This window comes from Triticum aestivum, chromosome 7D (assembly GCF_018294505.1).
Source record: "Triticum aestivum cultivar Chinese Spring chromosome 7D, IWGSC CS RefSeq v2.1, whole genome shotgun sequence".
NCBI lineage: Eukaryota > Viridiplantae > Streptophyta > Magnoliopsida > Poales > Poaceae > Triticum > Triticum aestivum.
Genome location: NC_057814.1, coordinates 25,587,925 through 25,600,932, shown reverse-complemented (window position 1 = coordinate 25,600,932; position 13,008 = coordinate 25,587,925). Strand labels below are relative to the sequence as shown.

General features: G+C 39.9%; 1 protein-coding gene across 2 annotated transcripts; it reads right to left on the bottom strand.

Moving 5' to 3' along the window:
* Positions 1-3,502: 3,502 nt before the first annotated feature.
* On the bottom strand, positions 3,503-11,490 carry LOC123163776 (uncharacterized). 2 transcript variants are annotated; one of them, XM_044581160.1, is made up of 4 exons: positions 11,418-11,490; positions 11,275-11,310; positions 4,841-6,044; positions 3,503-4,474 (listed from the first exon to the last, which is right to left on the bottom strand). In XM_044581160.1, exons 3-4 carry the CDS (start codon positions 5,667-5,669, stop codon positions 4,053-4,055), a joined length of 1,251 nt encoding a protein of 416 aa, XP_044437095.1. In that variant the 5' UTR covers positions 5,670-6,044; positions 11,275-11,310; positions 11,418-11,490; the 3' UTR covers positions 3,503-4,052. The 2 variants fall into 2 exon arrangements, with proteins under 2 accessions (XP_044437095.1, XP_044437094.1); XM_044581159.1 differs by lacking the exons at positions 11,275-11,310; positions 11,418-11,490 and having other exon boundaries at positions 4,841-11,226.
* Positions 11,491-13,008: the final 1,518 nt, after the last annotated feature.

Sequence of the window (13,008 nt, the reverse complement as noted above, 5' to 3'; positions counted from 1 at the left end):
ATATGCGTACCATCGCTGTTAATCGCAGCACCTTTTTGTCGCGTGAGTGAATTACCCGTATGTTACGGGGTAGGTCTATCTGCAGTCGGTTTTCAAACACACCAACAAATGTCTGTGCTTCCTCCCATCCAATGCACGAGCAGTGGGGGGCTCTATCCATAAATAAATTAGTTCTTATGTTAAAACCTGACATTCCCAGTTCATATAGACAGATAAATATAAATCAAGTTGGTCAATAAAGCAGATAGGTTACGGTCATACCTAATTTACAATTTTATTAGTAAATGCACAGGTGAACATGGTTTGAGGTGCACACATGTGAATAGTAAATTTGACAAATATACTAGAAAAGTTCAAAAATTTCTAAATTTTTGGTATATCAAATTTGACTGACCATTTTACTCACATGAAGTTTCGTGAAGAAATGACACCCATGGTAGACCGTATCGTTCATCAAACAATGTTTTTAATATAGCGTCGATTTTGTTATTTTCTCCAAGAATAACATGGATGTCATATCTCCGTGAAACTTCATACACGAGTATTTGAGTCGACTATCTATGTTACCAAAAAATATTCATTTTTTCTAAAAAAAATTAATTCACTATTTATATGGAGTGCATGTGGAACCATGGGCACCAAATTCCTATCCAAAATTTACGGTTTGTATAACCAAAACATTATTTTATTTTGTCTATTTGCTTTGCATCAAGATTTGTCCCGTTTGGTTGCCTCGGTGTGTTTAAAAAAAATATTTAGTCCCTGTGGCAATGCATGAGCACATACCTAGTATCTCTACATCTCTATATCTCTATCTATCTACTACTTAAAAAGAATGTAAGATTCCCGTTTCACCCAACTTTCCACCACTCCTTCGTCCAACCTTCTCTTATTATAATCAATCAACTTAATTAACTTACCTTCTCTACAAATTTCACTTTAATTTACTTACCAAACCGCTGATCAAAATATAAGGTAACTCATGGGCAGAATTTGATGAACATTTTTTTCTCAATCACATTACTATAGGCAGGTAAATCACAGCTAACATAATAGAATATTTATATTCCGTTGCAACGCACGGACATTGTTCTAGTACTACTTAAAAAGAGCATAAGGTTCCAATTTCACCTTTCTTCCCACCACCCTTCCTCCAACCTTCCTTGTATGATAATAAATCAACTTAATTTACTTACATTCTGAACTAGTTCCACTTTAGTTTACTTACCAAACTTTGGATCATATTTACACAATCCCATTATTATAGATAGTTAAATCACAAGCCGGCGTACTAGAAGATTTATATCCCGTTGCAACGCACGGGCATTGTTCTATTACTTAAAAAGAACATAAGGTTTTCACCTGCAAAAAAAGAACGTAAGGTTACATTTGTCACTCTATTTTCGTCCAACCTCCCAACCACTGCCATTTTTCTCGGTTCCCACCCCTTCTAGCTTGCAGCAAACCAGTTTTTGGTAACCCAATAAACCATATCAATCCACGGTATATAGCAATATATTTATGAGTCATAAATAAATTATTCCTTATGGTAATTTAATCTATCTAGCGATATTAGCTACATTTCAATCGATACTAACACACAAAATATATTTATACGTGTCACATATAAAAATATTTTGCATTGTTATAAAAAATCAAAAGATATTTATTGACAATTTTAGACATAAGCGATGATTTTCTCTCAAATGCGTAATGAACTTTTGAAAATACTTGATGGAGTTTTTTAGTACGCGATGATCATTTTTATTAATACTTGTACATTGTGTTATTTTCCATAGTATATGTTTTCTTATTTTTAAAATTATTAACATTTTTATTTAAAACAAAAAATGTTTTCCATAAACAAGAACTGACTCAAAAGGCAAGGGCTCCTTTGAGGCACATTTGGCGAGCAGTTTCTATGCTATTGTGATCGACCAACTCAAAGAAAAGATCAGAACAAAGAAAAAAGGGAAGAGAAAATCGATCAAAGGTTAATGGGCCGGCCCATGGCGCGAGACAAATGCGCGTTACCTCAACAATTCAACGCGTTGAATGTAGAATAAGAGGTCCCACTAGCTAGATCCCAATTGAAGGGCACATTTGGACAAGTCGAATTAATTAATGGAATTCATCCATTGTGGACCTCACACATGACTTAATACTCACCTGGCTCCCTCCCACCCTCTAGAAAAATGAACATGCTATAGATATGCAATCTAGTTTTCTATTCTATCATCAAACATGTCAATAGACGAGACCCCCTCAAGCTCCTACCCCGATCTCTACGACTCGCAACAAGATCTTAAGATTGTCGGTAAATTAATCGTCGCCATCAATCCTTTACACAACATGCCAAATCAAGTCACTAAATTAACAAAAAAGCAAATTCAATCTTCATTCTCCAAATAGAAAGTAGGCCTTATATTTAATTTCATCGCCAAATGTAAACCTCCGTAGCATACCCATTTGTGACCACTAGGGTTTTTGAGTAAGGGTTAGGTGCTTAGGTTTAAGGGAAATAAAACCTAATCCTTAACTGTAAACACTAGTAATTATGCTATTATAATGGGTGTTTTTCTTAGTCATCAAATGGGCTCTTTATTTAAGTGGAATGTCACTAAGATGGAACAAGTATGTCTTTGCATCAAACATGTGTCCTCCCTTAATACAATTGAACGCCTAATTTCACGTAGTGTTAAGGGTATTTAGTCCTTCCCTATCACATCCGGTGAATTCAAATTCGTACCATTATTGGGCGACTTGGAAGTCATGGGCACTTTATACAAGTTAGTTAGCATGCACAAAAATTTGAAGAGAAAGGAACCAATTTAGTTTGCTTGCCAAAAAAATCACCATAATTTAAACATAGGCCTTAGATTTAATTCAGCGGCAAATTTAGGCCTTATGTTTAACTTCATCGTCAAATGTATGGCTCATGACTATACCTAGTTTAGAATACTAGTGTTTTTTCACTCATCTCTATCCATCACCAGGGATTTGGCTGAGAGTGCAAGAAACAAATGTGGGTGGCAGTGGTGCTGGCCATGCAGGTCTTGACCGCTCTCTTCTGGTTCCTTATCCAGCTGTTGAGGTGGTAGGGGGACGATGGCGATGATGCTGAGTGAATGGTACAATTATGGTTATGGACCCGAGGGCACTGTTATATGAGGCCAAGAGATAACAGGAAGAATGAGAGATATGATTTATGACCCAAGTCAGGATCAAAATGTAGATCTGATCAGAAATCCACAAACAATTCGAATAATCACAACTGGCGGCTCTGATGTAGCCGACTACAAACAGTCAGTTTTACCTAAAACCATCTGCAATATTCACAGTTTCGAGGACGGCTCTTTTTATGGAGTCGGCTGAATAACTTTTAAGAACGTATTATAATTTACACAATCATATATAAGTATATCTTTTTCTGTCATGTTGCTCCAATTATGATGAAACGTTCAGTACAAGTCAAGATTGCACCCGAGGCAGAGAGAGTAACTAAGCACAACTCATGAGTTTTATTTAGTCGGTAATAGCTGGCACACCTTACACAACACAGACAAACCCAACAACAAAGTAAACACTGGCCCGCAATGCGATAGCAGTGCAAGTGTTTCACACGATTTAGGTACAGAAACATGCATACATACATGATGGCACGAGTCATGGATGCATGGAACATAGATGCATGCATAACCATGGCGTCCACGCTGCACAATTACTTTGTGCTTGGGAATGATTAATTAAGCAGCAGTGGTGGTGGTGGCAGCAGCAGCAGCAGGCGCCCAGAGGACGGTGTCCCTGCCGACAAAGTGACAAGCTGGGGCCTGCCCAGGCCTGATGCCCTTTGGCATCTTACTAGGGTCAAACCCTGACGTGTCGAGGTGACACACGACAAGCACTTCCATCTTCTGCGCTTCGCCACCGTCGTGCTCGCTCTCCAGCGTCACCGCATATACCCTAGTAGGGTTCATGGCATGGCACATAAACACCGCATATGGGAAGTTCATGCCGTGGCATGTCGCAGTCTCACTCGACTCAGTGGGCCTTCATGACGCCACTACTTTGTACCTCCTCCTTGTCACCACACCTTCATTGGGCACTTGGGATGAGGAGAAAGCTTGTAGGTCGCGTGTACTCCCGAGCATCGATGAGACAAACTCGACCATTGATTCCACGGAGCCGATACATGTTTTCTTCTCGCCGTTGAGAGGGTGCACATTCTCACACATGTTCAGGGTCGACCATATGTCGTTTGCCATGGTGTAAGATACTGACGTGAACATTTTCATGATGCCATTGAAGTTCCTCATGGAAATGGGGATGGAGTCAGCGATGTCACGCTGCAGCAAAGGAGCACCTAAGGTAGCTGATGGTAGGATGTAAGGGATGATTGTAGATCCTAGTTTCACGATGTCTTCCGTGAACGTGAAGTCTCCATGGATGTGAACGTCTCCCTCGCTCACCTTTTCTGCAAAATGTTCAACATAAAGTTACTACAAATTGAGTAACTAAAAATGTGCATTAGCTGCTCCATCAAAAGTATGTCCTCTCCTTGAAAATATATATGAGACCTCAACATTTGAGTTGACCAATAACCAAGAATTTTACAAATGAAATATGTGTCATATGACATAAGAAAGGTAAACCATTGAATTCATATTTGAAATATATTTCCAATGGTACATGACTTTTACGGCACTCAACTTATATTTCGTTAGTCAGGTATACTTTATTGTTAAATTAGGCTCAAAATTCAAGAACTTACATAATTTGAAGGAGGAGTATTTATACACCAAAAAATTGGTAAGAAAACACATGGAAACATGAAATATACCTTGCAGATTGGACGCGCCCATCGTGCTAATTCCTGGAAAACCTTTGCTCCTTGTGGTCTTCTGGTCGTCGACATTCCTTTCTAGGCCGTATATATATGGAAACTTATAATTCTTGCCATTTGTTCCCATGGTTGGACCATATATGTAGGGAAACTTCACCTCACCGGTTTTTGTGGCTAGGGCGTAGATGTATGGAAACTTCAGGTCATCAGTTTTCGTGTGTGGGCCGTAGATATACGGAAACTTCTGGTCATCATTTTTCGTGTCTTGGTCGTAGATGTATGGAAATTTGTGGTCCTCAGTTGTCATGTCTTGGCCGTAGATGTACGGAAACTTTTGATCATTGGTTTTCGTGGCCGGACCATAGATGTATGGAAACTTATGGTCATCAGTTTTCATGGCTGGGCCATAGATGTATGGAAATTTTTGGTCACTGGTTTTCATGGTTGGGCCATAGATATATGGAAAATTCTGGCTATCAGATTTCGTAGCGGATCCATATATGTATGGAAATTTCTGGTCATCTGTGGTTGGCCCGTAGATGTATGGAGACTTTTGGTTGTTTGGTTTTGTGGTTGGGCCATAGATGTATGGAAACTTCTGGTCGTTTGTTTTAGTGTCAGGGCCAAAGATATATGGAAAATTTTGGTCATCGGTTTTTGTGGATGGGGCGTAGATGTAAGGAAATTTCTGGTCGTTGGTTTTCATAGATGGGCCATAGATATAAGGAAACTTCATGTCTTCGGGTTTTGTGGCAGGGCCATAGATGTATGGAAAATTATGGTCTTCGGTTTTTGTTGCAGGAGATATATGGGAACTTCTGGTCATCGATTTTCTTTGCTAGGTTGTATATGTACGGAAATTTTTGGTCATCAATTTGGGTTGTTGTACCATAGATGTACGGAAACTTTTGGTCTTTGGTTTTCATTTCTGGGCCATAGATATATGGGAATTTTTGGTCATCGGTTTTGGCGGATTGCCCATAAATATATGGAAACTCACTGTCACTTGTTTTTGTGGTTGAGCTCGAGGAATGAAGTTGAAATGCGGTTGTCTCTTCATTACCTAGATGCTGAAACTTCTTGGCATGAGGCCTTAATTTTTGTGCTTTATGAAATGGCACTCCGGTAAATTTCTCGTCTATTCCTTTTTCTGTTGTGCTAATACTATTGTTGTCCAGTTTTGTGATATGATCATCATTACCTGTAATAGCACAAGCAAGGTACATGTTAATTAACATATGAATAGAATGATATATTTTAGATTATCACATAGATTTTTAGTTTTCAATTGACCATGTACGGTACATGTTTTCACCAAGTGTCTCGAACCGAATTACGTATTTTGATGTTCTCTTTAGGAATTATACTATTTTTTTTCTAATTTCTTCCATACAATCTTTAAAATCTTTCTTTTAGATCTTGATCATAGAATACATGATCACAATTGCAAAGAAAACTCCCAATTATATATGCTTATTTACATTGATATGTCTCAATTTTTTTTTGCTTCATATGCTTATAACTACATTTTTTTTCCGGTCGATAAAAAAGGGAACAAAAATCAAAGTGATATATCTAGATTATGTAGGGCTTGCATCTTTCATTTCCTCTTCATCTAATATATGATATTATATGTTTGTCTCATATAAAATACATATAAGTAAATTCAAAATTGGAATGTCCAAGTCATATTATCATATGATTTGCTATAAAAAATTTGCAAAATATTGTATCTTGGAAATTCAATTTTTATAATACTTCAATTCATATAAATGCCTTGTATGTTTCAGTTTTTATATAACTTTGATGCCAAATTCTATAAGCAAATATGATCTATTTTTAGTTTTGAAAATTAAATTAAATTACAAATTCACTAGAGAATACAATGCCTATTGCAAGGAAAGAAATCTATTTTGTGTGTGTCAGTTTTATGCAAATTACAAATTTGACTTTTCTGCCAACTTAAACGTAACATTGAGACGAGATTGCAATATCCTTTTCATTTTATGGACAAAAAACAGTGCACACTAGTAAAACTGAGATACCAACGTGTCCGTGCTGAAACGAACAAAAGATTATGAGATTATATTTTCTTAAAGAAGGAAAAACCCTGTCCACTGCATCGTTTACGCACACAATCTCGAGATGGTAGAATTATGTATTAATGATAGACATATTTACGGGTTCCAGTCTAGAAATATGCTGAAGCCAAAAAATCTTGACAAATTGTTTTTACAAAGCTGAAGATATTGTACTGCAAGAAAATTCATAAAGATATAAGCATTCAAAATTATCAAGTTATGGTATAATTGAAGCAACACTATCCCTGGTTGGAAGCGGAAAAAACTATAGCATGATTAATAGTAACCGTTCAAGAGCAAGCTTTAACTTTTTACTGTAGATTATACTGAGCATCTTCACATAAGACTAGTATTCATTTACTCTTCCTCACAGAAAATGTGAATACCGATGCACGAGTAGATTTGCTGATGACTTGTTTCCTTAAATATTAAGGTTGGATCCCAAGTAAGTCTTTTGATCTTCCTGTCCGCAATCGTAGGGTTGTGGAATGTACTAATATGGGTGAATATGACAAAACAATACAATTAGTTCAAGCTAATTATTTACAGACATTTTGTTTCTAGCTTTCTATGTACATCAGTTTTTTATCGATACAATCGCGCACAGTTTAAATAAATTTGCAAGATCATAATCTCCATCAAGTACAATTCACATTGATTGATTGATTGATTGTGTGTGTGTGTGTGTGTGTGTGTGTGTGTGTGTGTGTGTGTGTGTGTGTGAGAGAGAGAGAGAGAGAGAGAGAGAGACCAGCAGTTGGGGTGAGAAGGTCTTGTATGGCTGATGGCATGGGAGTATTTGGCAGCATACCATGTTAATACCTGTCGAAACAATCCTCATCCCATGTTAATCGGGGGGGATTTCAACATCCTTCGATATCAGCAGGAAAAAAACAACGATCGGTTTGACACTAGGTGGCCTTTCCTCTTTAATGCTGTTATTGACAGCCTCGATCTGAGAGAAATCACAATGTCTGGTCGTCAGTATACCTGGGCCAACAACCGTTCGGTGCCGACCTTTGAAAAACTGGACCGGGTGCTAGTTACCACTGACTGGGAATACAAATATCCCCTAGCATTGGTTCGGGCACTTGAAAGAATTGAGGCCTTATCGGATCACGCTCCGTTGCTAATCAATTTTGGACAACCAATCCCGAGTTCGAATCGCCACCAGTTTAAATTTCAACTGGGATGGTTCACTAGAGAGGGATTTCAGGAGCTAGTTAAGAAAGTGTGGGCACGCCAGCCCCGCGGTAACACACCCATCCAAAGATGGAATAATCGAATCCGCTCCCTGCGTCGATTCCTTCGAGGATGGGCCAAGCATACTGCTGGAATTTATAAAAAAGAAAAATTGCGTTTGTCTACCCTAATTGATTCCCTTGATAAAATAGCGGAGGTGAGGCCTCTGTCTGCTGTTGAGATCGAGCAAAAAAGCAATCTTAACGAGCAGATTGCCCACCTACTACGTGAGGAAGAGATTAAATGGTACCAACGTAGCAAGGCGGATTCGTTAGTGCTAGGTGATGATAATACGAAATACTTTCAGATGCTTGCCAATGGCAGACATAGAAAGAAGCGTATATTCGCCCTTGACCAGGAGGAAGGCCGAATAGAGGGGGACGTACCACTTAGAAATTTTATCACTAAGTTTTACAAATACCTTTTTGGGCCTTCAGCCGAGACTAATTTTCATCTAGATGAATCCGTTACTCATGACATCACTCAAGTTACGGAAGCGGAAAATGAATTCCTAACCTCTCCTTTTTCTGAGGAGGAAATTCGAACCGCTGTGTTTCAGATGGAACACAACAAGGCACCGGGACCGGATGGCTTTCCCGCAGAGTTCTATCAATGCTTTTGGGACGTCATTAAGGCAGACTTGGTTCAGTTGTTTAACCAACTGCATTTCGAGGACCTTGACATTTCTCGTTTAAACTTTGGGGAAATTATCCTACTGCCTAAGATTAAGGAGGCTAGTCGTATTCAACAATATCGACCGATTTGCCTTCTCAATGTAAGTTTTAAAATTTTTACGAAGGTAGCGACTAATCGGTTGAACGGTGTAGCTGACCATGTCGTAAAACCCACACAAACAGCATTTATGCAAGGTCGCAACATTTTAGATGGAGTGGTCGTCCTGCACGAAACTGTACATGAACTGCACCGGAAAAAAATGAACGGTGTCATTCTTAAAATTGATTTTGAGAAAGCCTATGACAAAGTTAAGTGGCCCTTCTTGTTGCAAACCTTACGCATGAAAGGGTTTTCACCAAAATGGTGCCGCTGGGTAGAGAGCTTTGTCTCTGGCGGTAGTGTGGCCATAAAAGTTAATGAAGACGTTGGCAACTATTTTCAGACAAGGAAGGGGCTTCGCCAAGGCGACCCCGCGTCTCCTATTCTGTTTAACATTGTGGCCGACATGCTAGCTACCCTAGTGGAGCGGGCCAAGCTGGATGGTCAAATTAGCGGGGTCATCCCACATCTAGTAGAAGATGGTCTATCCATTCTACAATATGCCGATGACACGATTCTTTTTATGGATCATGATCTTGATAAAGCAAGAAGTCTCAAGCTGCTCTTATGTGCCTTTGAGGAACTTTCTGGTCTCAAAATTAATTTTCATAAGAGTGAACTTTTTTGCTTTGGAGATGCTGCAGAATCTGCACCCGAGTATGCCGACATTTTTGGATGCCAGCTCGGGCAGTTTCCGATTAGGTATCTGGGTATCCCCATACACTATCGGCGTTTAACTATCGCTGAGTGGAGGCATGTGGAAGAGAGACTTGAGAAACGTTTAGCCAGTTGGAAGGCCAAACTCTTGTCTTATGGGGGCCGATTGATCTTGATCAATTCTGTCCTAAGCAACATGGTTTTATACATGTTGTCATTCTTCCACCTGCCGAAAGGGGTTCTACAGCGTCTAGATTACTTTAGATCCAGATTTTTTTGGCAGTGTGATAACGAAACCAAGAAATATAGACTGGCTAGGTGGAGCGTATTATGCAGACCTAAAAGCCAAGGGGGCCTGGGAATCCAAGACCTTGAGATTAAAAATATCGCTCTTCTCAGCAAGTGGGTCTATAAATTACTCACTGAGAATGGAGTATGGCAGGAAATCATTCGCAACAAGTATGTGGGATCCAATGCCATTTCTCAAATTCATTGGAAACCTGGGGATTCACATTTTTGGAGTGGTGTCATGAAGGCCAAGGAATTCTTTTTCCAATTTGGGACCTTCTTGGTTAGGGACGGTGCTCAGGTTCGTTTCTGGGAAGATACCTGGCTAGGGAACACTCCCCTAATGGTGCAATATCCGAGCTTGTACCGGATCGTCCGACATAAATTTGTCACGATCAAACAAGTATTAGGACAGGAAAACCCCGATATTTCTTTCCGTAGGGATCTTTTGGGCACTCGTCTGACAGCATGGAATGAATTACTCACTCGCCTGGAGGACATTCAACTGTCAGATGATCCGGACACTTTTCGATGGAACTTGCATCAGAATGGCAAATTTTCGGTCAAATCCATGTATGATGCAATGGTTCATTGTGATGTTCCTGTAGATAACAGGAAATTATGGAAGCTAAAAATTCCCCTAAGAGTGAAGATTTTCCTCTGGTTTCTTAACAAAGGAGTCATCCTAACTAGAGATAATCTGGCACGACGAAACTGGCATGGCTCCAAGACATGTGTCTTTTGCCAACATGACGAGTCTATCAAACACCTATTTTTTGAGTGCAAGTTCGCTCGGGCAGTTTGGGCTACGGTCCAAGTAGCTTCGAATTTATATCCACCACGTAGTGCACGGAATATGTTCGGCAACTGGTTACGGGGTATAGATAAACAATTTTCTGCACATATTCTTGTGGGAGCGGCGGCCTTATGCTGGGCAATGTGGCTTACCAGGAATGATGTGGTTTTTAACAATAAATGTGTCTCATCTCCTATGCAGGTTATTCATGTTTGTACACGATGGCTCCGTACTTGGTCTATCCTGCAGAAGCCGGAAGACAGGGACATTTTTATGATGGCGTCTACACGGCTGGAGCGTACGGCCAGGGAGGTTTTCTACCCCCATGGATGGCGGTGTGATTTACGGATAGGATTTACCGCTCCTTAGGCTGGACACGATTTATTGCTTGGCATTGTATCAAATTATTTTATTTTTAGGGTGCTCTGGATTTTTTGGCTGTGTGCATCTAGCTATGCAGAGGCCGGGCTTTCTTTTGACATGATTGTATCATCTCGATATATCTATTCAATGAAATGTCCTTTATCGAAAAAAGTCTGCCAGTATGCAGTAACCCCTCCCGAGTTTGAGACTATCGTTTCTTCGGCGCTTACCAAACTTGTATGCGGACCGCCTCCAGCCACCATGACCTGCATATATATTCATAGATAATCATGACAAAGATAAAGCACATACCTTGCGCGTACACATGACATAACAATGATACTTCTTAATGGATAGATGCATGCTGACTCACCAGGAGGAATGAAGAGAGGATTGACAACATGACGCTCATATTGCTTACTTTTATGTCCACGCTTTTGTGGCTGCTCTGGATGATTGACTATAGGCTGATGCACCACGTATTTATAGGCTAGCACGAGTGGCTAAGCTCTAGGTGTGTACTTCTAGAGTCAGGCCTCAATCATTTGAGGGCATCGGATCGGGTCTATGACATGTCTTGATTTGCTGCCGTGCGTTGGGGAAGCAACCTCTATACAGAACTGGCATTCATTAATAACTATTATTGGTGACTGAAACTAATTAGGTGACCTGTATCCATCACGTTTTGAGCGAGAATGCAACCTTTATTATTCGATAATATAAGGGTTCTATCAGTCGTAACTAGCGAGGAAATTTGCCAGATCAACAACCTCTAGCTATAAGTGTCCTGCCTCAGTTTTTTTCTCCAACAGCAATTTAACGGAGCGTGTTGATTTCCATACATGTCATGCCATGCAATTGCATCCTCCATGTCCCAAGTTGGTGTAGGGATCTCCTATATCTTGTGCACATAAATAGTATCGCACCTGTATTGTCGTTCGGAAGTTTCAAATCCTATCGCACCTGTATTGGGATCAATAAGCTCCTCCACCTTGGCCAACTCCTAATTAGCGTCGAATCCATCCTGGCATTTTTTTTTACTCTCTTCCATCTTCATGTGAAAACATCACCCCGTATGATTCAAATCCTCGAGTGCGCAATAGTTAAATCATCACTAAATGCTTGCATGGATTTGTGGAAACCATAGTGTCTGATCCATGAAGATGTAATGTGCAACTGAACTGGTAAATAAAATGTGTCTTATCTTTTCCTCGGATGTGTTCAGTTGCTGTTGAATGTGCTGTGTGGAGAAATAGGCATGAGACGAAGAAAAAAAAGGAAACTTAAAAGGGTTAATAAAGACGGCAACTCGGCAAGCAAGGTTAAAGCTTAGAAAATCAGTAAATCGCCATTAGTAGTATTTTCACTTACGAGTAACATCTGTTGGCACGTCAGGGATAACAGCACCTGTAATGGATAATTTTGAGTAGCTCGTCAGCGGTGAGTAATTAACGGCGACGAGACGTGAGCAACCCCACAACTAATGATTCGTGAGTGATATGCCACATATCGATCGGTGGCGATGGATTCCAACCCATCAATCAATGTTCATATTTTCTATAGGAGTCTGACCCGATCGATGTGGCAAGGAAACACTGACCGTACACCAAGTGGTCTCGTTGTTCGAGTAAACACGAACCTTGATTTTTGATATAGGGTGAATTTTATTTAAGACCAAAGCTATGCCTAGGCAAGAGAGAGAAAAAAACATTGAAGCAATCAACTCGACAAACTACATCCATGACCGTATATGTACCAATCATCTCATGACACCAGAAGGACGGTGAGATTCTTCAACAGCAACGCCTTCAGGAAGGAAGCGTCGCTCGAGCATCACCGTCACTAGATCCAACCACTATGGCTATAATAAGAGGTTTTCACCCTGAAGAACTAGTCCGAGCATATCCGAACAATGCCTTTAACATGGTAGCGACAGAAAGACATCGCCATTGCTAGGTATAACC